This window comes from Hippocampus zosterae, chromosome 10, assembly GCF_025434085.1.
Source record: "Hippocampus zosterae strain Florida chromosome 10, ASM2543408v3, whole genome shotgun sequence".
Lineage (NCBI taxonomy): Eukaryota > Metazoa > Chordata > Actinopteri > Syngnathiformes > Syngnathidae > Hippocampus > Hippocampus zosterae.
In genome coordinates, this window is record NC_067460.1 from 16,620,710 (window position 1) to 16,644,928 (window position 24,219).

The 24,219-nt window shown below is 42.0% G+C and overlaps 3 protein-coding genes across 13 annotated transcripts in view; all 3 read right to left on the reverse strand.

Moving 5' to 3' along the window:
- Positions 1-8,913, reverse strand: part of mark4b (MAP/microtubule affinity-regulating kinase 4b) — a 28,393-nt gene extending 19,480 nt beyond the window's left edge. For 6 of the 10 annotated variants that reach the window (XM_052078094.1, XM_052078097.1, XM_052078100.1 and 3 more), the window contains exons 1-3: positions 6,829-7,731; positions 507-704; positions 31-84 (exon numbers count right to left, since the gene is read on the reverse strand). In XM_052078094.1, the coding sequence (XP_051934054.1) occupies positions 31-84; positions 507-704; positions 6,829-6,879 (303 nt within the window). In that variant the 5' untranslated portion in view covers positions 6,880-7,731. Of the gene's footprint in view, positions 1-30; positions 85-506; positions 705-6,828; positions 7,732-8,752 lie in introns of those variants that run through there. The other 4 variants (XM_052078096.1, XM_052078104.1, XM_052078103.1 and 1 more) reach the window with 2 other exon arrangements.
- Positions 8,914-9,814: 901 nt separating this feature from the next.
- On the reverse strand, positions 9,815-15,318 carry LOC127608765 (zinc finger protein 567-like). Of its 2 annotated transcripts, none has more exons than XM_052078114.1 (8): positions 15,031-15,318; positions 13,968-14,069; positions 13,592-13,748; positions 13,207-13,256; positions 12,355-12,468; positions 11,839-12,046; positions 10,837-11,576; positions 9,815-10,563 (listed from the first exon to the last, which is right to left on the reverse strand). In XM_052078114.1, exons 1-8 carry the CDS (start codon positions 15,181-15,183, stop codon positions 10,297-10,299), a joined length of 1,791 nt encoding a protein of 596 aa, XP_051934074.1. In that variant the 5' UTR covers positions 15,184-15,318; the 3' UTR covers positions 9,815-10,296. The 2 variants fall into 2 exon arrangements, with proteins under 2 accessions (XP_051934074.1, XP_051934075.1); XM_052078115.1 differs by having other exon boundaries at positions 15,289-15,313.
- A 681-nt stretch (positions 15,319-15,999) lies between these two features.
- On the reverse strand, positions 16,000-24,117 carry LOC127608764 (zinc finger protein ZFP2-like). The gene is made up of 9 exons (XM_052078113.1): positions 23,579-24,117; positions 22,401-22,502; positions 21,734-21,899; positions 20,537-20,586; positions 20,232-20,336; positions 19,582-19,774; positions 18,349-19,094; positions 17,599-17,703; positions 16,000-17,311 (listed from the first exon to the last, which is right to left on the reverse strand). Exons 1-9 carry the CDS (start codon positions 23,729-23,731, stop codon positions 17,054-17,056), a joined length of 1,878 nt encoding a protein of 625 aa, XP_051934073.1. The 5' UTR covers positions 23,732-24,117; the 3' UTR covers positions 16,000-17,053.
- Between the last annotated feature and the right edge of the window lie 102 nt (positions 24,118-24,219).

Consider the following 24,219-nt stretch of genomic DNA (forward strand, 5'->3'; position numbering starts at 1 on the left):
TTAATTAAATATAAAATACAATTCACTCACCTTCTGTAGGCTTGAAGGGTTGAGTTGTGTTTTATCAATGATTTTTATTGCAACCTAAGCAACAAACAAAAGGAACAGAAGTCAATGACCATAAAAAACAGTAAGTTCCGTGAAGACAGTCTACACTTTGTACAGAACAAACGAGCTACAAAGAAATACCACAAACCAACCAGGATCAACAGTGCCTTTGTCAAACCAACTTGTCTCCCGTTGTCATGTGTGTATGTGTACGGCAGGGCAACACTCACATGACAGGATGTTTCCTTTCTGACCTTCTTTAGACAAGTTAAATTTGCAGTAAGTTTTTTACGTCCATGTTGCAAGGCACACATCACAATCAGGCCCATGACAGTTATACAGACATTAAATATGATTTATGCTACGTTAAAGGTGTTACAGACGTTACTATGGAATTAGTTACATGGACCTGCTGTGTAAATCCAGCCTTGAAGTTCAAGTCTTCAAAAAAAACGTACCTCTCTACCCGTCAGGATGTGTCGCGCCAGTTTAACCTTGGCAAAGTTGCCCTTGCCAATGGTCTTGAGCAGCCTGTAGTTTCCGATGTGCGGCTGTTCATCTGAGCACAGGGCGATGGAGTTGCGGCATCGGGCACCCAGCGAGCGGCTGGACCAGCCTGAACCCTTGTCCGTGCGGCTGGTGGACAGCGAGGTGTGCTGAGGAGACAACAGATGAACAGTCGGCATCACTGTGCAGCAAACATCAGCAAATTATCCAACAGCGTCTACAAAGTATTCACCGTGATTCCATTTTTCCCCGCATTTGATGCATTGCAGCTTTACTCTAAAATTGATGAAATTTTCGCCAGTTAAAATTTTACACCACAATACCCCATTATAGCAATGGAACATATAAGATATATTATTTCACATTTTTGCTCATTTATCCAAAATTTAAAAAAAAATGAAGAAAAAGAACTGTAAAGTGCTGTGAATATTGTCCACATGCTCAGTGTGGTGATCGGCAACTGGATCACAAGTTCTGTTGATTTGCTGTATGTTAGATATCAAGGAGGAAATCCGCTGAGAACACGTTTGATTCAAAATCCGGTGATGTTCACAAGTGGAATTGCAACAACAAACGCTGGCTCACAGTGGATCTGGAAAGAATTCAGACCGCTTCACTTTCTCCCCTAATTTTAGCCGTACTGCTAAATGGATTACATTATTTTTTCACCACAAAGTTCAACACTCCATAATGACAACATGAAGAAGGAAAAAAAACGTTGATCATTTTGCAAATTAATAACAATTAAAATAAACAAATGAAAAAAATCACATACACAACATATACTGATTGGCCATTAATGGGGAAATTTGAAAATGGTTGCGCACCAAATGTTCCCCATCCAACCTGAAGGACTTTTGAGAGATACTGCAAATTGGAATGAGCGAACCCGCCCAAAGCTTTATGCGCCAAGTGGAGTAAAGACTGTGCTTTCAAGCCGCAAATGTTTTACTGAGCTAGCCTTGCCTCACCTGTACAAGTCTACAAGAAGAAAGGAGCGAGAGTGAGATGGAGGTGGTACTAGGTATTATTCCCAGCGACTAAAAAAGTTAATTTGCTACTTCTTACATCGTGTTCCACCGATAATATCTGACATACTCTAAGAAAACCAAATGATGATGGCACAACGAAATACGCTGCGGTCATAATGTGTGCGTGTGTATGTGTGTGTTGCAATAGGAAATGCATGGACTCCAGGAAATGTGACGTTGTGGCCCAGCTGAAGCAAAGTGGCGTAACCTTGAGTTTACCTCCCACCCCTGCCGCGGTAACACCAGTTTCCTTTTCCTCCCTTGTTGTTCATCCGTACACAAATACTCTCTCTCACACACACACACACACAAAATCTCTCTCTCTCTCACATACACATATACACACATTGCCTTTCGCATGCACTCTCACACAAACAGCGAGTGTCTCCCGGCATGACGAAAATAGACACGGGTGAGTCACCGCTTGACACAGGTGTTATTTAACAAGTCACGTCCATTTTGTTAATGAGTTTGATTGATTGTCATCACACTATTGTGTTGCATGCTTGCGGCGACAGCAACAAAAGTCAACTGTTGCCAGACAATTCAGAGCCAAACCCCAAAGGTTTTAGTGTTGCGCAACGTCACATTTTCTTCATTTGTCAACTGTCCCAACATTTTTGTCTCGTCACTAATGCCAGTGATATCCTTACAGCATTGGAAAGAACAACAAGAAGTTCATTTGCATCACGTTGCGTCTGAGCGATGACAGCAAATAACAAAGACATGATAACATCTTTGCAAAATTCAAAGTGTAGCGGCAAGATTCGTCTCTCCACATCATTTTCTGTGGCCCACCATCATGTGTGTCCATTTTGCGATTCATGCTAAAATTTGTGGAAAATTGCCAGTTGTCCTCACTTTTAATGTTGAAATATTGTTTCGCATTTTTCTAAAACAAAGGCTCTTTTTATTAATGAGTGTATAAAATTATCCATGCAGAAATACCCGCTACATCATGGAAAGCTGTCAATGCAGTCGCCAATGCATTTTTCAGCTGTTTATTGAACGCTTAAAAGACGACAAAAGTCAAAGTGTTTTGTAAGTTAGCAACTGCAATTGAAGTACCGGTAATTAAACCGTCTTTCACATTTATTCGTGGTTCATTTGTCTTTATTTTAGTGCCAGTGTAACTTATGAAAAAGAAAACTAGTCACATATGAAACAATAAATCACAATTTTTCAGCACTAGTTTAAAGTTTGTAGGGGCGGACGGGTCAATTTTTTTGTGCTATTCCGCGTGACAAATGGGGATTCACTGGAGATGTCAAAATAGAATGGGGCAATCGTACATTTGCTTCTGGCTAGCCCTGCAAATACAGTACTGTATTACAGAACTCTTGACAGGGTTGTGTAGTCTCGAAGAAACAACAGACCATATATATCCTTTTCCTGTCCCTTTCTAATATACTTGACAGGCATCTTTTAACTTTCCTACAGAAAGTGAACATATGACAAATATTTCCGTCCACTGTGCGGGTCTGCAAGACAACTACGTCAGCATTGCATTGTCATTGCATTTTTCACTACAGGGCATTTCACTTGAAGCAGACGCAAGATCCCTGAAGGCTTGACATGCTTATTTGGAGTACATCCAGGTGAAAACACACGTGACCGCTTTAAGCTTGACAACACAGCTCAAAACTATCACGCGTGCATTCTCTGTCTTACAGTTGTTTATCATTGCAGGTTGCACAGAAAAAGTTTGGAATCATCAGTCTGCCTACGATATTTAAAAAGTGGCATGTAGTCAATGTGCTGTTTGGTTCATGGTGTGTACTACGCTGAACATAGAACACAAGAATTTGTCAATGCATATTGACAAACCACAAAGCTTATGTGAGATTGCCTTCTGGACAGATGAGATAAATCGGGATCTTTTTGACAAGGCACGTCAACTCTCTCTTCACAGATTCAAAACTGAAGCATCCATCTCTCCATTCCATTTTCAACACCGCTTATCCTGAAGAGGGTCGTGGGGTTGCTGGAGCCTGTGCCAGCTGACTCTGGGCAAAATGCGGACTACCATCTTAACTGGTCGCCAGTCGGTCGCAGGGCACATTTAGAGAGACAACCATTCACACCCACAATCACACCGCCACTGAGTGGGAACCGACCTCACGCTTCCCGCACACAAGTCAGGCAAATCTACCACTACACCATCAGTAACTTAAACCGAAGCATATTATCTAGAAAAGAAATACTAATTCAACATACTGGCATTTCCTCATTGTTGCCAATCATTCCACACCAGCTTTCTTTGCCTCAGTATCAACCCCCCTCTAATGAAATCCAAAAGGCAAACACTATAACTCCGACCTGGGACTTGCAAACAATCACTTATCTTACTATTTGTTGCCAACCAGTATGGGCAGAGGTAAATCCAACTGAGGAAACATGCTCTTCCTTTGCCAAATTTTACATTATGGAGCTGTGTGACTTATGACGGCTACTGTTGCCAAATAAGGTGTTTCTTTATTGAAGTATTCTTTGAGGGCTCTAATGATCTAAATACACAAATGCCATCGGAGTGTTTTACAAAGAGAAACAGAATATGAAAAATGCTACAGATACCTGGAGGAAAGTCTGGACTTCAAACATGATGTCACAAAGTGTCACAATGGCAAGCAAGTGTGCTTCCAAGGATAGACCTTTATCATATAGTTTAATGAAGCTTCATCAGCACTCACAAACGCTCATTGCGGCATTGTGTAGTGTAGCGACTTGGGGGTGGCCATCTTGGTAAGAGATGCTAAGAGTAAACAGACGGCACCTCAATCAACCTCCCAGAGCGCAAGCTTTAAGACGGAGACTTTGCTGTGACTGTGCCATTTTTCTGACCTTACCACGCAGTCTGGGTGAAAAACAAAACCTGAAAAATAGAGGTCACCTCATATCAAATTTTGTAGGCGTCATGCATGGCTGACTGGGCCTCAGTGGAGCACATGATGGAGGGCCTGAGGTGTGGTGCTCGTGCTGGCAAACAAGTTGTGACAGCAAGTCTGTGACTTAACTTTGTGAGTCCAGGAAGCACAAAAGGGAAATTGAGGCAGCTGGTTGGGAGGTGCGCCACCCTTGTTTGGAGGCTACCAGACAAAATCTCAAGGATGAGTTCATCTTTGAAGGACCAACTAATAATGCCCTGGTAAAAAAAGGGCAGACTTCCTTTGTTCATCCAGGCATGGCTTCATGATATTTTTTTCTGGGGCGACTCATGAGTCCCACGCCTAACCAATTTCATATCGTTAAGTGAAACTGGCTTCAGGGGCTGAAATTTCTAATTATTTCAGAAGACCCTACCAAGTATCATCAAATCATAAAAAGGGTGCTTTGAGCCAAATTGGCATACTTCCTCTGTCTTTTCAACCATGGTTTCATGAGTCTTCTTTCCGAGACTACCCATGATAGATTTGACGGCGCAATATATTGCCAAGCAAGACTGGGAACACACCCCCACAAACACACACACACACTCACACACTATATACAATACATACACAGAGTGGACATTCTAGGGGAAAAACAACAAAGCCATGCATGTGCACACAGGCATTGAGCCACGCCCACTTCGGGGGGGGGGGGGGTGCCTTTACACATGCTGATCAAATCTCACAACTCGCCTTAAGTAAAATATTTCAGTCCTGCAGGGACAACTTTACAGATAAACTTGTCATCATATGGCAAGGTCATACTATTGTAGCTCCGACTAGGGAAGCATAAAAGATTGCCTGTACAACTGAAAAAGGTTTAATGGTCACACCTTAACCCTGGAATAATTATTGCCATTCAGCAGAATTACTGTAAATGAGCTTGTGGATACACAAGGAACGTGAACATGGCTGGGAAGAAATAGGGTGTGGAATTTATGCCCTACTGCTGTTGCCATTGTGAAGTTGCTACCACGGCTTGTGACTTTGGCCCTGTTCACAAGAAGCTTCTTTTTAAACCTCTTTTTTAGCAAAGCTATCTGTCAAGATGGGTAAGTCAAATTAGGAAATACTACAAGCCATTCTTAAAACGAGTCACAATGAAATATTTTGTATGCCAGGCCTGCGTGTGACACTGTCACACTGCCACAGAAAGAGCTGAAAGATAAAGATGATGCACATAATCCAAAAACATGTTTTTGTTGTGTATTATTTCAGTGTTATTTTAGCAAGACCCTGATGTCAAAGTACAGCACTAGGAATGAGAAAGTTTAGTTTTTACCAATAAATTGTGCTAACCTTTGGCGTGTTAGTACTGTTATTTCATATTTAAATTATTGTTCCTTATTATTGTTACTATAGTATAGTGTTTTTGGTGTAACAGAGAGCAGTCGTGGTTTTTCTGCTTCAGACCTCCGATGTGCAGCATAATTTCAAAGAAAGAAAGATTAAGAAAGACATTGGATTTGTTTGTTTATGGATCTCCCATGCTACAAAATGCAACAGTTTCTAAGATGTATATTTTCTATTTGATTTTCACATCCAAAGAGGACTAGAGCAGAAGTGTGTTTGTATTTCAACAGATGGTAAATTACCTCAATATCATTAGTCTGTAGGCAGATCTTGTCAGAAAAAATATCAGTGTGAAAGGGTACCACCTGAAAGCTTTGGAGTCATTTTTATCTTTTAACTCAATATCATGGGGTCTTGGGTGCACAAATGACAAAAATGTGTGTAGGTGCTGACAATTTATAATGTGCAAAAATGACTTGGGGTTACTTATTGTATATGTCTTCAGATGTTTACAGATCTACAGTGCCATATTTTGCTTTTTAATTTCTGTAGATGGAAAATAAACTAGACACAATTAGAAATCTATTCAGAACATGTCATAGGAAAAAGTCAGTGTGAAGCAACCCCTATTTTATCAATTTTGTGGGATCGAGGCAAGCTACCGGTAATAAAAATCATACCACTTGTTGACGTTTACAATTTCAAATTTATATTTGTACGCAACTAACACACAACGCACACACACACCTTTTCCCAATATCCACTTTACACTGATAGACTCATCTTTCTGGTCGTATGTTTTCATGCGAGTGTGCTTCAGAGGCCAATCATTTAAAGGGTGAAGCGGGACTGAGTGGGTTTGTTCAAGGTGGTCTTGCATCAACTGGATTAAATATCGATTGGCTTTAGGGCATGGATGGTGGTGGTGGCGTCATAGCTCAAAATGGACATGGTGGGACTCATCACTTCTAAACGTCCCATCGACTGTGCGTGTGTGAGTGTTGTTGTTTACGTGCACTTACGTGATCCGGGTTCCTCTCGTTTCCGGGCAGTGCGGCGCGTAATAAAGACATGCTCGTCCCTGAGTGCGATTCCGGTCAGAAGAGTTAGAGTAATGAGCAGACTGTTGTGTGTAGTGTACACACAGAGGCAGACAAGTCACCCTCTAACTGTCAATAGCAGCAGACGCAGCGTATTTGGGGGGTGGAAGGAAAGGTGGCCTTTCATACAATCTTCATGGTGAAGGTCCTTGAAGGCAGCACAGCAAAGAGTCCAGTGAGCTCCACGCAGCTCCACCAATTCAGCATCATCGGAAAAAAAACCCAAGAAAAACTGTACACGGGGGCCCGACTTTCAACCCCCACTTAATGAGGACTCACTGCCTCTCGGCCCTTCAGCTCCACCGCCGCATTCCGGTGGACAAACGGCGTCACTAACAGGATGATCCCGGAGGTTAAGAAGCAAATGTCCTCAGTAACACCCAACGAGAAACTAGAGCGAAACCGCAGCGGGCTAAGAAGCTAGCTGGCTAACGGGCAAGCAGTTATGTCCCACGCTTTACAAAAGCGTCAATTTAGATTTGGAATTGTCACGATAACACACTCAGAGTCCACATTTCTACTGATGTACCAGGGGGCCTTGTCACGAAGAAAGCCTCGAGAATACACCCACCGCTCCGCTTCTGGATGCGGCCAATGGAAAGTAGCCGGTGTCCGGTGGTCATGCGACGACAAAGCAAAAGGCTAATATCGCCTCCACGGCGTCTTTTGAAATCTTGAAAGAGTAGTTCGGTATCGGAACGCGAGTTTAAGACTCTAGAATGAGACCGGTGGACGTCCAGTGTGATGACGGTAAAAGGGGAAGACAGGCTGACTCTCCCTCTTCTCCTCCCTGCTCCGACAATGGCCGCGTTCAGTGACACCTCGTAATTAGCGACAATCAGTCTTCCCACGATGGCGCTGCGTTCAATGTCACGTCGTAATCGAAGGTTTACACTTCTCTATCACAGACTGAGTGCTTGTTTGTCTTTGTGAATACGGATTCTATAACAGTTGAGAAACAATACATGGTACGCCAAAATACAGTATGCACTTTTCAAATAAGGGGTAGCCAGGTAATTTTTTTCCTCATATCATATATGATATCAAATCATATCTCATGTATCATATGTCCACTCATCTAAACAAGGCATTCTGATTAATATTGCGTTTGTGCAGCAAAATCCACCTAGCCTCGGGGCAACCATTTTGCCACTTGCTGTTGACAGAAAATGACATCACAGCAACAAAGTGCTCAGGTAATGACCAATCACAGTGGCTCAGGAAAAGGATAGTGTTAAAAACATAAAGAAGGATGATGTATGAAATGTAGGAAGTGTGAAAGGAAGGAAAGAAAAGAGGAAGGGAAGGCAGGAGGAAACTCAAGTGCAAGGGAGAAAAAGGACAAGGGAATAAAGGAATTTATCACCACTTTTTGGCTCTCTACCAACACGCACAAACTTGCACTACCAAGTTGACACGCACAAACTTGCACACCTGGACTTGAAACCCTAACACTACACTGCTTTTTTTAATGGCACCTGAAAAGCCATCCATTTAAGCGCCCCCCCCCCCCCCCCGTTTGAGACATTCATTTGGAATTATGCATACACCATTTTTCATTTGGTTAATTTAAATGAATGACTAACAAGTGTTTTTAAAAAAAATGTTTACTGGAGTTATGGTTATACTACTGTGTTGGTGTGCCCACTTAAAAAAAAAGATTACTGACGACCCCTATGTTTAACTATCACACGTAACAGCTTGGAAATTTTATCTAGACTAGCCAAATTCTAAAGGAATTGCTATTTACTCAAAATATTTGAACCATTCAACGCATCAATCTATTTAAATGCTCATTTGTATGAATAGTATCGAGAATCTAATCAGATCTTACAAAGTGTTTTACCTGGACTGATCTGGATCTTATGGACCGAACCCAAGGCCTCATCCTTCACTCGTTGCCTCTTGATTATAACTCCTCAATCTAAAAACTAAATACAAGTCAAGTAAACATAACATAAGAAGTAAATGAAAGTCAAATAAACAGCAGCACTCAAAAGCAACACAGTCATCTGTCAGAGCAGCTCACAAAGTGGACAGCAGAAAGCTCGCTGCTCTGACAGTGGAGATCGATGCTGGAAAGAACATCCATATTTCCATGAAGCAGCAGAATTGTCCGGTCAGAGGTGGATAAAGCAATTAGAGGGCAAATAAATAAATAAATAGTGGATGTGGAATTATCAATACATCCAACAGGATATGGGAGTCATGTGGGAAGCTCGGACAAAGGCACGAAAATATTTGTTTTAATGTTACAATGAAACAAAGGGCATGAAAAAAATTAAAAAATGTAATTAAATAACTTTTTTTTTAACGGAACTGACATTCAAGATAAAAATCACTTTTCACATGGTCAGACCACACAATACACCGACAAGTAAATCATCTCACCCACCCAACACACATCTCTAGAAGCTCCCCAGTTCTGCATGTCGTAGCTTCCGGAGTAAGTTGAGACGTTGGTGAACCTTTATCAGCAGACAAAAGTATTTGGGCTTCAAATTACACGATACCATTTTATTTTCAGAATTTTACACCTTTTGTTCTGGAACGGAGATGCCTTCATCCACTAAAATTGCCTTCATCCACTAAAATGCAAGACATATTATTTTAGTAACATTCCTTTTTGCATTTATTCAAGTTAGAATATTTCTTCCAGATTTTTTGGGAGACCTGCAAGCTATGACTCACATGGCCCAGAGCAAGGTTAGTTTCGTTAATGTAAGAACAAAGTCTAAAATTGACAAATAAAAAAAAAACATTTTTGGTAAAGAAATAAAAAAAATAAAAATAAAGAGGCTTAAAAAATCTAGCTGAAACTACATCTTATGTTTTAAAAGTATATTTATTGTGAAAATGTACATCATTTTCATCTCTGTCAATCAATACCACACATGAGCGTTCAAGGTTCATTTTAAATGTATTTATTTCGGTATTGCAGTAGATCAGAAGAGTTGTTTGAGAATTGTAGCCGATTTTATCATTCAATTCTTTGTGATTTTTTTTTTAATCTAGCATTGGACAAATAGCATAATCCATATATTTAAAATACAGTACTTTAATACTGAAACTAAGAAAAACAAAACTAAAACAAAGTAGTCGTGAAAAAAACACTCAAAACTTGCTCTCAAAATAAATTAAAACTGAACTTAAAAAACAAATGTCAAAACTAAATAAACTAAAACTAATATATACCTTGGTCGTGGGACCCCAGGTTGATGACCTTTGCCATAAAGTTTTTGATCCCAACTAAGGACTTTTCCCAATCGTACCAGTGAGCATCGCAAAGGCGGTGAGGTATTTCACTATTTTACCGTTAAAAAAAAACAACCAAAGCGTGCATTCCTTCAATGCAAGCCAGCATTCAACCATTAAGTTCAGTTCAAGCACTCAGTAGTAGAGGCACTTGTGGTGCTTGAGGTTCCTCCTGTAGCCGAAGCTCTTGCCACAACGGTCGCATATGAACTTCTTGTGGCCGGTATGGACCTGCTGGTGGGCCTTCAGGCTGTTGCTCTGGTTGAATCTGCGACCGCACACATCGCAGATATATGGCTTTTCGCCCGTGTGGACACGTTGGTGGCGGGTCAAGTTGCCCATGTTGCTGAAGCGCTTGTCACATGTGTTGCAGGCGAACGGCTTTTCGCCCGTGTGCAATGCCTAGAAAGCACAAGAAAAAAGCTCAATTTTACCCAGGAAGAATTCACCTTTGGTGAAGTATCATGTCGTGCCTGTAAATCAGGGGTGCCCAACCTTTAACACCACGGTCTACTTTAGGAGCAACCAACCTCCGCGATCGTTACCGCACATGTCCACATACACAAACCTAAGACTTTATCAAGACCTTTACAGAAAGTCTCAAATTTAAAACCTTTTCAGCAATTTTGTCAAATCTGCACTTTTTGAGAGTGTTTTTTACAAACTTAAAGGTACCTTGTGTGTCTTGAGGCTGCTTTTTTGCGAGAAGGTGCGAAGACAGATGTCGCAGGAGAAGGGCTTGATTCCGATGTGTACCTTGAAGTGGATCTTCATGTAGCTTGCTGACTTGAATGTCTTCCCGCATATTGTGCAGCAATGCACACCACCCGCCACATGGTGGTGCTGCTGGTGCGAGCGCAACTCCGCCGCTGTGATCAGCCTCTGGTTGCACAGCATGCAGATGCTTGGCAAGGCGTCGGCGTGCGTTTGCAAGTGGCCGCGCATCATCTCCACGCAGTCCGGCGTGGCGCCGCAAACCACGCATACCAGCGCGGAGGCATCGGTGTGCGTCTCCAGTGTGCTCTTCTGGATGAAGGTCTTCCCACAGCTTGTGCAGCCAAATGGCCGCTCCCCCGTGTGGATCCTTTGATGACTCTTGAGTGTATCGGCCTGGTTGAAGCTCTTCCCACATGTGTCGCAGCTGAAGGGCTTCTCGCCCGTGTGGATGCGCAGGTGGCGCCGCAGATTGCCGAGGACGCTGAAGGTCTTCTTGCAAAACTGGCAGCGGTTGATGCGCTCGCGGCGGACGACATGCAAGCGCTGGTGCAACTTGAGGCCGTGCGCTTGGTAGAAGCTCTTATCGCACTGCGTGCACTTAAAAGGTCGTTCGTCATTGTGCGTTCGCAGGTGGTCCAGTAGGATCTGCTTGAGTGTGAAGCCCTTACCACACACGTCGCACATGTGAGCACGCTCGCCTGGAAAAACGGCAACAAGAAAATGTCAAACGGAGGCTGTGTTTTGTTGAGTCGCTTGTCACTACATAGAAGGGGTGGGCAATGTTTTTTGCTCAAGTGTCCCATTTGATTATTGAAACAGACAGAAAAGCCAACCCATTTGGAGATAACTTTTTTACAGCAATTTTGATGTAAGTCCTAATTTTTTAGGACCTTTGTCAGACCGGCTTGATAACATAAGGCCTTAGTAACTTCCGTGTAAAACAATAAGGTGAGCACTGACCCGTATGCTCCCGCATGTGCACGTTGAGGCTACGCCGCAGGGCAAAAGTGCGGCCGCAGAGTGAACACGAGAAGTTCTTGTCACGTTGGCGCGCTGCCTGACGGGCTCTGGGTTGCCGGTTGCTCGAGTTCCTGCCACTCTGTTTGCTGGCTTGGAGACCATGTTCGGTGCTGTCCACGTGGCCGCTGTCATTGGCGTCTTCCTGCTCCTGCCCCATGAAAGAAGCGTCACAAAAATGTTTTCTTTTCTTTGATTCCTTTTTTGGATGAATTCCACAAGTGATTATGTTAATCATCACGCCTGAGTAGTGTTTCAAAATTCTTCTTTCATCTGACCGATAAGTGAACGACTTACTCCACTATATAAAAGTCTCAGACCAACCACCGGTAAGTTACATTGGATGATTTCCTGCAGCACAGCAGCTGGGGAAAGTGTACTAATAGCTTAGATATTATTCGTTAAATACAAATAAGAGTACAATAAATGTCATGATTGCTGTGATACTATTATCCTGACCTGATGGTGTGGATCATCATGATCCTTGGGGTCCGAGTTGCCTCCATGCTGGGCGGACCCACACGACGTCTGCTCAGCGAAATTGCCCTGCGTCAATGCTGGATTTACGTTGTCCTGTTTAACACGCATAATAACAATAATATTGTTTGCTTTTGATCCACACTGTCAGCTACATGACTGCACTCTGTTGGGTGACGTTCTGGCATTTTGTTCAAATTTAATAACTTTGGGAACCCTTTAAGGTCATTTTGATCAAATTAATTTTTTTAATGTAACCTTGTCAGTGCTTTTATGGAACCTTCCAGCACACAAGGGACACTTGATCACTCTGATCAAGTGCAAGACTTTCCAATCTTTCGGATCAAATTTTATGAGACTTTTTAGGAGCTTTTTTTTGTGACAGCTGATATAATTCAACACGTTGTGGATTCTATTACTTTAAATACTTTTAAGGACTTGGTCAAATTCTATTCTTGATAGGACTACCGTATTTTCGTCACTCCAAAAAACAAGGCTTTTGATCACGTTGATTAAATGTTAGGAATTTTTTAAGAACATTGATACAGATAAAGATTGATTGATTTATTAGATTAAATGTAACAATTTATAGGACCCTTTGAGACCAGTGATGGAAAAATTCAAGATATTTTATCACATGTAAGACTTTATGGAAGAATCATTTGTACCTTGGTAGGTGTATGCATTTTACAGAGCGAAATTCCAAATAACTTTTTAAAGGCGCAAATATTAAGATTGCTGTTAAGTTGAAACTGCTCTGTGAGGTTGGGACAGTAATCGAGTGCAGAAAACATAACAAGGCAATGTCAACATTATTGAGATGGTTCAAAGTACCTTGTAAATTAGGTTAATGATGGTTGAATTCTTGACGTTCCCAGACAGAGCTGCAAACACAAATCATGTCAATGTCACAAACAAGCCCGTTAATGTTTTTGGAGCCATACCGTACAGCAACATTTAAGATTAAGAAGATTAAGAAAACCTTTATTAGTCTCGCAATGGAGAAATTCCAGATTCACAGCAGCAAAGTTATGAAAGGAAGAAGTAGAACAAAAAAATAGGAGCTGCTGGAAAGGCAGCCACTCTCGCAGCGCCATTTTTTGCATTTGCACTGTGTATTACAGTTTACTGAAAGAACACCATGGATGATAAATCACAAAGTTGACGCGGCTGACGAAAACGGATATGATATTGACGATGATGAAGAATTGGCGGTCACCTGAACTGTGTGTGTTTACTTCTGCAACTTTTCCATCCACTTCCACCTTCTCTTTCTCTTCCACGATGTGGGCGTTCGTCAGCACCATACCTAGTGCTTTTTCTGCCACTTCCAGCCTCTTCTTCAGGTCCTCCAACTGCGCCTCGCCTTGCATTACCTTTACACAGGCCATAATATTATTCAAGGTCGTTCACATTTTTCAGGTTCGTCATCCTTAATACACAAAATGGCATCTGTAGGGGAATCAGAAGATGAGAGGGAAGGAGAAACTATCCAGTGAAATGCAGTGTAATTCACACTCCTTTTATTCCATGTAGGCAAGTTTCTGCATTGTGAAAGCACCTTGAATACAACTGCGTTGGGTTGTGTGACGTACTTGCAAGTGCAGCAGAGATGAACATTCGTGGAAAAGCTGACAGATGTTGTTGGCCGCCTCTTGAGCCAGTGACGTCATGAAGGTGTTTGCATGATGGACCGCCTGATGGGTGACAATACAATATATTTATTAATATAATGGTTTTCACATGGGATACGTGTATAAAATACATGGAGGATTAAAAGAAGGCATCCACTTAAAAGGAAAGACATTCATTATATTGCATGTGTATTTCCCCTATCATTACTTCATACCACTTTTTTGTCTTTCTTTGTTCTATATCATTTCCTTGTGAAACTTAGAAGACCACTAACCTATTTAAGACTTTTTAGGACCTTTGTAGACGTTTTTTGTGCCATCCATTCTAGGACCTTTTAAAGACCCCTTTGTTCAAATATAAGACGGTTTAGGACCTCTTTGATCAAAGTTTCTGCTTTTTCAGGCCTCTTAAATACCACTTTAATTGGCATGATAGGAACTTTTGATAAAATGTTTAACTTTTTAAGTACCCTTTAAAGACAATTTTAATGCAACACACCATGTACATTTTAGATACTCTATTTTACCAATAGATCAATTCATAGGAACACAAAAAGTAAAAGGATTGAGGATTTTTTCCTAAACAGTCCTTTGGAAGCCTTGCATATTTGTGAAAAAAATTAAAACGCCTTTCGAGTATTCTACACAAGATTAAATTTAATATATAGCAATAGAATATCTGAATAAGCAGCTTTGTCGATTGTGATGTTACCCGGTTAGATGTTTTCTACAATTGATCGATAGCTGAAGTATTTGAAGACGTACAAACAACTAGATTAATTCATGCTTGTCCGGACACAAAACGGCGAGCGAACATGTTTCATAGCACGCGGGAGTGACAATTAAACAAAATATTAAATTCGTTGTTATGAATCTATCCGTGAGTTTAAAGCAGATGCTACAATGGCTAGCGAGCAAGCTATTCTATTTCCATGATCACCCAGGAAGGAGGGGCGGGATGTCAGCAAACACACGTCCATAACAACAAACCCGGTACATAAATGAAATGAGAAATTGATTGTACTTTATCTATGGTTAAAAGTGGAGTGCGGTCGTCCTCGCCCGGCGACATTGCTTGGGTCGTGTCGCAGTCAACCACAACTTTGCTCATTTCGATCACAGCCTTGTTCGCCATTTGTTCCAAAATGGATGTCGCTCGCGCCTCAAAATCCCCCATATGACGTATTGATGTACAGACGACAAGCAAAACAGACAAGAAACAAATGATCAAAACCGTAACACCATTCAATTTTATGCACGGAGAAAAGCGCTTTACTCACACCCGGAAGTGACGTTTTCCTCAGCGGTTGTTTCAAAATACGGGCAATAGGCGGGCGACACTCTGAACTGAACACCGACGAACAACCATTCGCGCTCGCAGTCACACTTAGGGACAAAATAGTGTTCCATTAACACTTGTATGCCTGGCAGCATGTTTTCTGGAGTAATGTGGGAGGAAAGCGCAGTAACCGGAGAAAACATGCCACCTCACACGGGAAGGCCGGAGCCGGAATCTAACCCTGCACCTCTGCACTGCGAGGCCGAGGTGACAACCATTTTCACCGTGCTGCTCAGTAAAAACGTCACAGTACTTTCACACGATGATATTGATGCTCTTGTTTCAATGAAAATATTTATTTTGTGAGTGGCATTAGTTATTCTGACGTATAAATGGAAAAAGATTGAAACACACGTTACCTTGTGCCATCAGTAGACGATCATTGAATTGCTGACCCTATTTACTAAAAACAATGTTTATTATGTTTAAAATATAGTGACATCCAAAACTATGAAAAGCTCTTATAGAGAGATACCTACCTTTATTCTTCATGCTCAACTAAAAAGGCCCAGATTTCACATAGTACTCAGTCACAAAATGCTGGTTCAGTGGATCATTTTTGAAAATCACACAGTACTCAACTGCGCCTTTTTAACTCATCTTTAGATAATGGAATATAGCCTACCACTAGTTAAAACAAATGCAAAAAAGGCGTTATAGAATGAGTGCTCTTTAAATTGCTTTATTAAACAAAGAGTAATAAAATAGTCATCAAAAAAACATTCGCAGGACACCTGATGGTAGCCTCAACTTACACAGTCACAGTAGACCACAGTGGCTAATGCTAGAGCCGAGAAATCGCTGGCCAGTAGTTTATACTCATATTTGTGTTCAGTCACCTCAGTTAGCCGAGCAGACCCACCTTATAAAGGTGTATAAACATTCAGTCATAATTACTAACGGGCCACCTTTCTGTTTTCCATGGCTCCTTGCTGCAACACACCTGATTCCAAGGATCAGCAAGCTCTGAATAAGCATGAGAATGATCCTGGAGCATGTACCAGGTGTCTTCAGACAGTACACCCTGAACTGGTTGCCACCCAATCACAGGGCACACAAAGTCAAACCACCATTTGCGCTAACAATCAAGAGAGCATTGAATCACCCTATCAGCCATGCTTTTGGAATGTGGAAGAAAAACGGGAGTACCCGTAGAAAACCCACACAGGTACAGGGAGAACATGCAAACTCCTCACAGTAAGGCCAGGGCCGGAATCGAACCCCAGACTTCTGCACTGTGAGGTGGACGTGCTAACCAGTGGCTCACCGTGCCTACTATTGATACATTTGTGAGTAAATTTAGACATGGTCTTTATGAGATCAGTGTAATTTTTTTGTGTGTGGTTTGGTGATGTGCCATGAGATTTTTCGATGTATGTAAAATTTGCTCGATAAGGGGTGAGTAACACTAGTGTAACACAACTGCATTGATATTTTTTTTTGCACATTACAGCCATTTATAGTTCAAGGTGGGGTCTTTGAAATGACCAGGAGGTGAAACATTGAAAATTGAAGGAGTACATATTATAGAATTTTTCACCCATGTTGATTCAATAAAGCATCAGAATTGGGCCTCAACTCTGTGGACTTCAGTCATGCTAGGCGGCATTACAAAGCTTGTGCAGTGTTTCAACGAAACAAGGACTTCCTCCTGTGCAAACTGCCATTTACCCATTGAGTTAAAGGTAGACTATTCAAGTAGAGTCCATTAGAAACACTTGTGGTTCTTGAGGTTCCTTTTGTCGCTGTAGGTTTTGCCGCAGCGGTCACACATGAACTTCTGGCCGGTGTGGACCACCTGGTGGGCTTTGAGACTGTTGCTCTGGCTGAAGCGGCGGCCGCACACGTCACAGATATACGGCTTCTCACCCGTGTGGATGCGGCGATGCCGAATAAGGTTGGGACCATGATTGAAGCGTTTGTCACACAGGTCGCAGGCATATGACTTTTCACCCGTGTATTCTCCCTGAAGAGGTGGGAAAAAAGCTTAAATTAAGCAGGGAATATGAGACTTTTGGGCCAAGGAAGGATTTAATCTGACGTGCATTGCACCTCCTCTGGATGTAATTTGACAGACTGACACACAGTTGAAGCACCTTCGCCCAATGTATTGGTAGGAGAATTGAAACAACAACTAAACCACCTTCCACAAGTAAAACTCTCTAACTCCCAGTGGGCTTTACAAATAAAAAAAAAAAAAATTGTCTGAGACCTTTACCATTTTAATGACCTTTCTCACCATTATTTATTTACCTTCTCAACTGCGTGGATGCGCTGGTGGCGGGTCAGCATGCTCAAGTTGCTGAAAAACTTGCCGCAAATGTCGCAGCAGAACTGTTTGTCACCAACGTGCACTTCCTGGAGAAGAGGACAATAATGTATGATGTACAAGACGTGCATCGTGGTGGACATTTTAAAGCCACTGATCCTATTTTTGAATTTTGATACTTTTTTTTTTTTTTTTTTTGCACTTACATCTTAGTTGAAAGTTTTGAAAACAGCACTTCGAAGTAAATCCAAATGTAGATACAATTCTTACACTAACGCCCGTTTACATTTGCATAAAAGAAGCTGAGAAGAAACAGTTGGCAAATCCAAAACAGAAAAAAAGTTACATTTAGAAATCCCCGGCAACATCGTCTTTTCTCATATTTTTAAGACATAATCATGCTACCATACCATATCTCTACCATATCTCCAAATTTGTGGTGTTATTATTTTTTCTTTCATTCTGAATCCAATCTCCCGTGTTGATTCAAACTTCATTTTTGTGACCTTTGAACGACCAGCTTGATCTTTTTTTTTTTTGCCAAGACCTTTACATAACAGTGAAGACTTTTTGGGACCTTCTCAAGGTGTGTAATTTTCCTTTTGGCTGCTTCGCTAGATGTGGCAGGCCGAAGACTTTTAATGACATTTGAAAAACACTTTGATTAAAGAGAGAAAAATTTGCACCCAATTTTTTTTTAACTTATTGTAAAAAAAAATAATAATAATACATACCTGGTGCAACTTGAGCCTGCAGTGCAGGGCAAAGCTACGGTGGCAGATGTCACAAGAGAAGGGCTTGACTCCGCTGTGCAACTTAATGTGTATCTTCAGGTAGCTGGCTGACTTGAATCTCTTGTTGCAGAAGGGGCAGCCGTGCGCACGGGTGGCCGTGTTGTGGTGGCGCTGGTGTGAACACAAAACATGCACCGTGGCCAGCGGGTCACCGCACAGGATGCAGATGCACGGCATGGCGTCGGCGTGCGTTTGTAGGTGGTTGCGCATTCCGTCTGCACAGGCCGCCGTCGCGCCGCACACCACGCACGCCAGGGAGGCGGCGTTGGTGTGCAACTTTAAGGCCGACTTCTGGATGAAGGTCTTCCCGCAGGTGTCACATTTGAATGGCCGCTCCCCCGTGTGGATCCTCTGGTGAATCTTGAGGGAGTCGCCCTGGTTGAAGCTCTTCCCGCAGATTTCGCAGCAGAAAGGCTTCTCGCCTGTGTGGATGCGCAGGTGGCGCTGCAGGTTGCATTGGAGGCTGAAGATCTTGTCGCAGATGCGGCAGCGGTGCTCGCCTGTACGCACGCGGCGGGAGACGTGCAAGCGCTTGTGCATTTTCAGGCCATTTGCTCGGTAGAAGCTCTTGGCGCACAGCGTGCACTTGAAGGGTCGCTCCTCATTGTGACTTCGTTGGTGGCTCAGCAGGATCTGCTTGAGCGTGAAGCCCTTACCACACTTGTCGCACGTGTGAGCATGTTTCCCTAAGGAAAGAACAACAACAGTGAGTTGTCCCAAGAGTGATACTGATTGGGGCCGTGGTACCCCTCCCTTGTTCCGCCAAGGACCGGTTCATTGCACAACGAATTTTGGGTGGAAGATGCTGACTTATATTTTCCTAAACTAACCACTAAAGTGTGGTTGGTGGTGTCAACTTTTTACTTTTTACAACATTAATGTGAGCACTATTTTGAAATTAACTCATTCACTCCCAAAGACGTATTTAAACGTCTTTTCAGACTTGGTCCAGAATTGGCTGGTACTGAATGAGTTAAAGCTTTTTTTTGGAACAGTTAACATGCAACTTTAATCACATTTATGACTTAATAGGACCATTCGGGGCCATTTTGATGAAGACTTTTAAGAACTTGTTAATGACTACTTGGATCGAAGATTTACTGGGATTTTCTTTCAAATCAGCTGGATAAAATGGAAGACTTCATGAAAACACATCTACAACATAATACTGACCCGTGAGTTGACCCGTGTGCTTCCGCATGTGTGTGTTGAGGCTGCGTTTGAGGGGGAAGCTGCTTCCGCACAGTGAGCACACAAAGTTCTTGTGCGGGTTGTGCGCTGCCTGGTGCACTCTGAGCTGCTTGTCAGCTGGGACTCTGCTTTCAGCTTGGTCCAAGTGGCTGGCATCGCTGTCATCATCTTCTGGCTTCAGCTCAAAGAAAGAGTGGTCAGTCGTCAGGATGAAAATGCTTTTGTAATACACTTTAGAGCAAAAGAAAATTCCAATTTTGACACCGTTTTACAGTCTCCTCTTACACCGGAGTGAAAGGTCATACCGTCACTAATTTTATATAGAACCATAACATGACCTAACCCTAATGTGCAATGTGAAATTGGGAAGGAAAAATGCTGATTGTATGAAAAAAAAATCATTCATTATATCTTATTTTTGTTGTTTAATACAACAATTGCTTCAGGTTCCTGGGATTAATCTGCAAAAAAAAAAAAAAAAAAAAGCTCCACAATAAGACAGTTGCTCCTCAAATGGAGTCACTCATTAGCAAAACTTCCCCGCAAGGAAAAGAAGTTATTTTCGAGCCTTCTATGTAAATGATAAATGAGAGAAAAATAAATGAAATGGTTCGTCTGATATGAGTCCAAACCTGGTCATTGTGGTCATCGGGGTCCGTGTTATTTTCCTGCTGGCTGGAATTACACAACGTCTCGTTAACAATGCTGTCCTGTGTCGGTGCTGCAAGCATGTTGTCCTGACAGACAAACATACAAAATAATGAGCTCCAAATTATAGGTATGCATAGCAATGCCCTGAGTGACATCCCAATTATTATATTTATAAAGGCGCAATTATTAAGATGAGTGGTGGATGTTAAGATCAAACTGCTCTGTGATGTTTGGGCAGTAATCCAGCACCGAAAATATGCCAGAGGTGTCAGGGAATCTGGAGTACCTTGGAAGTTCGGTCAATGATGGGCGTCTTTTCAACCTCACCAGACATAGCTGCAAACGCAAATCATGCCAAGAAGTCAGTAACAAGCTGATCAGTGCTTTGGAAGACATTTTGTACTGCACCTTCTACACTGTATTAATACTGGGAGACAATCATACACAGCGAACCTTCATTTGTGTGTGCGCGCGTGCTGAAACTGAAACGGCCGTTGCTGAAGTAACCAATGATTTTCCCCTTGCTATGGACTCCGACACCTCATTAAAATTATTATTACTCGATCTTAGCACTGCCTTTGACACATACCGTAAGAATGCCTCAGAACGTGTGTTGGTACTTCAGGCTGAGCTCTTTCCTGGTTTAGTTCTTACCTCTCAGAAAGGACGCACCGTGTATTTATGGTAATATGACTTCTGAGTATTGTAATGTTACATGTGGAGTACCACAGGGATCGGCACTTGGCCCTCCCTTGTTCAGCATTTACATGCTTCCGCTCGGTGACATCATACATACATAGAACACTAGTTTTCATAGTTTTCACTGTTATGCTGAAGACACCCAACTATATATCCCATGAGAAATAACTATGCCGCGCAGTTGCTGTAATCTCGAGGCGTGCCATGCTGAGATTAAACAATGGATGACTTTTAATTTTTTGATCCTTAACCCCGATAAAACCGAGATGATGATTATTGGCCCTGCTCAGCATTGGCCCCTATTCAGAACACTACTCTTAGCCCCAATAAATGTACTTATACCCAAAGTGATTCAGCAAAATATCTCAGTGTTATATTTGAGTCAACGCTATCTTTTCAAATGTTCAAAAACATTCAGAGTATAGAACTGCGTTTTTTTTTCATTCACCTTCGCAATACCACTAAGATACATCCCATTTTATCTCCTGGTGATGCAGAAATCATAATTCACACGTTTGTTATGCCTCATCTTGATTATTGAAACGTATTGCTCTCTGGTTTTCCCATGTCCAGTGTTAAAAGCTTGCTTTTAGTACAAAATGCTGCAGCGAGAGTCCTGACGAGGACGTTCGATCACATGACCCCGATACTGGGCCAACTTGCATTGGCTTCCAATCCATTTCAGATGTGATTTCAAGGTTTGAAACACCGAACAATGATAAAATAGAGGATCACTGTACAATATTATAAATGATCTTGATGTTGATGACGAACTGCCGGACACCTGAGTTCTGCGGTTCCACTTCCAATGCGGCCACTCCTCCAACGTGCTCTTGCACCTGCTGTTCCACTACCACGGCATAAGCGCTTTGCAACACCATACTCAGGGATGTTTGCGCCACTTCCAGCCTCGTTCTCAGGTCCTCCAGCTGCGCCTCCCCCTGCGTCACCTGGGCACAGAACAGGAGCCTTATTCATATTTATTCAAATTATTCATATTCCAGATCAGTCTTGCACAAAATGGCTTCTGGGAAAGAATGAGAACGTTTGACTTAATGAAGGACTGAAAGAAAATAATGCTGTCAAATGTACCGGTAAATACAATCTTTCCTCATACTTTGAAGTTGCATAACTCCTTGACCACTTCAAGAGAATGTGCGCAAACTGTCCCATAATGCAAAATAATTACCATGAAAAACAAAATCAGACTTGGTTAAATTTGAAATGTTAGCATCTGACCAGACCGGCATTACACCTTGAATGTTGCACAGCACACAACAACCCACAGAGGGGAGGGAGGACACTTCATTTTAAAAAAGCAAATATTCAGACTTTTTTTTTGCACCCAAAAACTGTACATACTCAATCAACATTAGGCCTTTAATCATATTCACCACTGTATGTGAATCTCTGCATAAATTGTGTGAGTTTGAATTACTAAAGGGACATACTTGCACCCGCAGCAGTGCAGAACATTCATGGAAAAGTTGGCAGATGCTGTTGACCGCTTCTTGAGCCAGCAATGTCATGAAGGTGTTGGCGAGATGGATCACCTGATGGAAACAATAGATAGAAATATACATGTTCAACCTACGATGCCACGTCAGCTCTACAGCTCAAATTACCATTTTTTAAAGTGCATACCTGTGCTCTTATCCTGAGTAACAAAAAAGTAAATTAGCTAGTCCCTCAATGATCATGTTAACCAAGTATGAATTTTAACAACTTCCATCAATTTTCTATAAACCTAACCCTCAATAGGGTCGCAGGTGTGCTGGTGCCTATTCCATCTGACTTGGGGCAATAAGTAACCTCAACCTCAGAACTGTGAGACTGACATGCCTGTCTCAATTTCCACCACTTCGAATTTTGAATCTACTTTCCTAATTTAATGATAAAGTATGGGTGGTGTTCCGCCTTCCTTACAAGCAATTTACCACACGTAACACATTTTATTTCGGCTTTACGTGTCATACATTTAAGCTACAGTTGAATAGAAGAAGGCGAATACATCATTAAAGCCATTTATGTTCTCTCTGTCGTCTGGCTTTGGTCAAATGACATGGGTTTGTACCGTTTGTTTACGTAGTAATGGTGCGAGCGGAGTTTTCGACACTCGGATGTACGGGTGCTGCCATGGCGAAGTTGTAATGACTATATTGTCCATTTGTGCTCTTATTTTTTTTTTTCAAATAAAATTCGGTAACTAACCCATTTAAAAATAAGAATCAGAATCAGAAGGTTGTAGAAGCAGCTCTTTAGCCAGGCCTGCAAGCGGTTGACGAGGGTCACACTCATGATAATTACGTATGTTGTCGTGCAAACTAATATGTTTGATTACATTGTTGACAATTTTAAGACTGTGTTATGACTTTTCTTCGATTGGTCGATCACGTCACTGTAGATAGACACACAACCACGAGATTGTCCGGTGTTAATCGAAACACAAGCTAGCAAAACGTGGCTTTTTGATACAAATTACGCACTGGTGTTGATTTTAGCCGCAAAATACTTTCGAGACCGTTCATTTTTTTGCAAATATTCGGATGCTGAAGTGGCTAGCGAGCTTGCGCTTCTATTACTATGAACAGGCGGAACGGCGCAATAAGGAAGAAGTCATCAAATGTACCTTGTCCTGAGTTGAAACTTGAGCGTGGTCTTCCTCGCTCCAAAATACTTCTTGAGTCATGTCGAAGGAAAATACAACTTTGCACATTTCCATCACAGCTTTGTTCGCCATGTCCTCCAAAATGGATGTGGCTCGCGCCTCAAAGTCCCCCATTTGACACTGTCTTGAAGCGGACCCGAATCCACATGGAGCAAAGACTACTTCGGCATACGACTACTGCGGAGTGCGGTCAGGCTAGCTTCTACTCGGAAAAATTGAAGACAAGACAGCCGCCACAGCGATAGTGAATACTGTGCATTACGGTAATCAGCCGCCAGCGAGCGGCGTTGGCCACCTTCAAAATAAAAGCGCAGGGACTACACAGTCATGCATGCACGTCAGTGGTTTGGATTTTGAAAAATGTTATTCCATAATTTATTGTGGGTGTCGAGCAACGATAAGTTCACCCAGAGATAATGAAAACTCTCACAGAATAGTGACAAGAATCGTTCTGAAGTAGATATAAGGTCAATGGTAACTCTTAATCATTGACTAAAATTTACGCTGATACTGTATTAAAAAAAAAAGCATGAAAAAATGAATCGTAGTTATCCCGCAACCACATCAGTTTCCAACACACTCCGGCACCCCAGGTATCCAAC

Excerpts from the sequence above, each read along its gene's own strand:
- LOC127608765 (XM_052078114.1), bottom strand. The coding sequence starts at position 15,183 with ATGGGGGATTTTGAGGCGCGAGCGACATCCATTTTGGAACAAATGGCG. Across the intron at positions 13,749-13,967 it reads CATCTCTGCTGCACTTGCAA|GTAATGCAAGGCGAGGCGCA; the intron begins GTACGTCACACA and ends GCCTGTGTAAAG. Across the intron at positions 13,257-13,591 it reads AGTAAACACACACAGTTCAG|CTCTGTCTGGGAACGTCAAG; the intron begins GTGACCGCCAAT and ends TTGTGTTTGCAG.
- LOC127608764 (XM_052078113.1), bottom strand. The coding sequence starts at position 23,731 with ATGGGGGACTTTGAGGCGCGAGCCACATCCATTTTGGAGGACATGGCG. Across the intron at positions 19,775-20,231 it reads CCGATGACCACAATGACCAG|CCAGAAGATGATGACAGCGA; the intron begins GTTTGGACTCAT and ends TTTGAGCTGAAG. Across the intron at positions 19,095-19,581 it reads GCACACGGGTCAACTCACGG|GGAAACATGCTCACACGTGC; the intron begins GTCAGTATTATG and ends TTCTTTCCTTAG.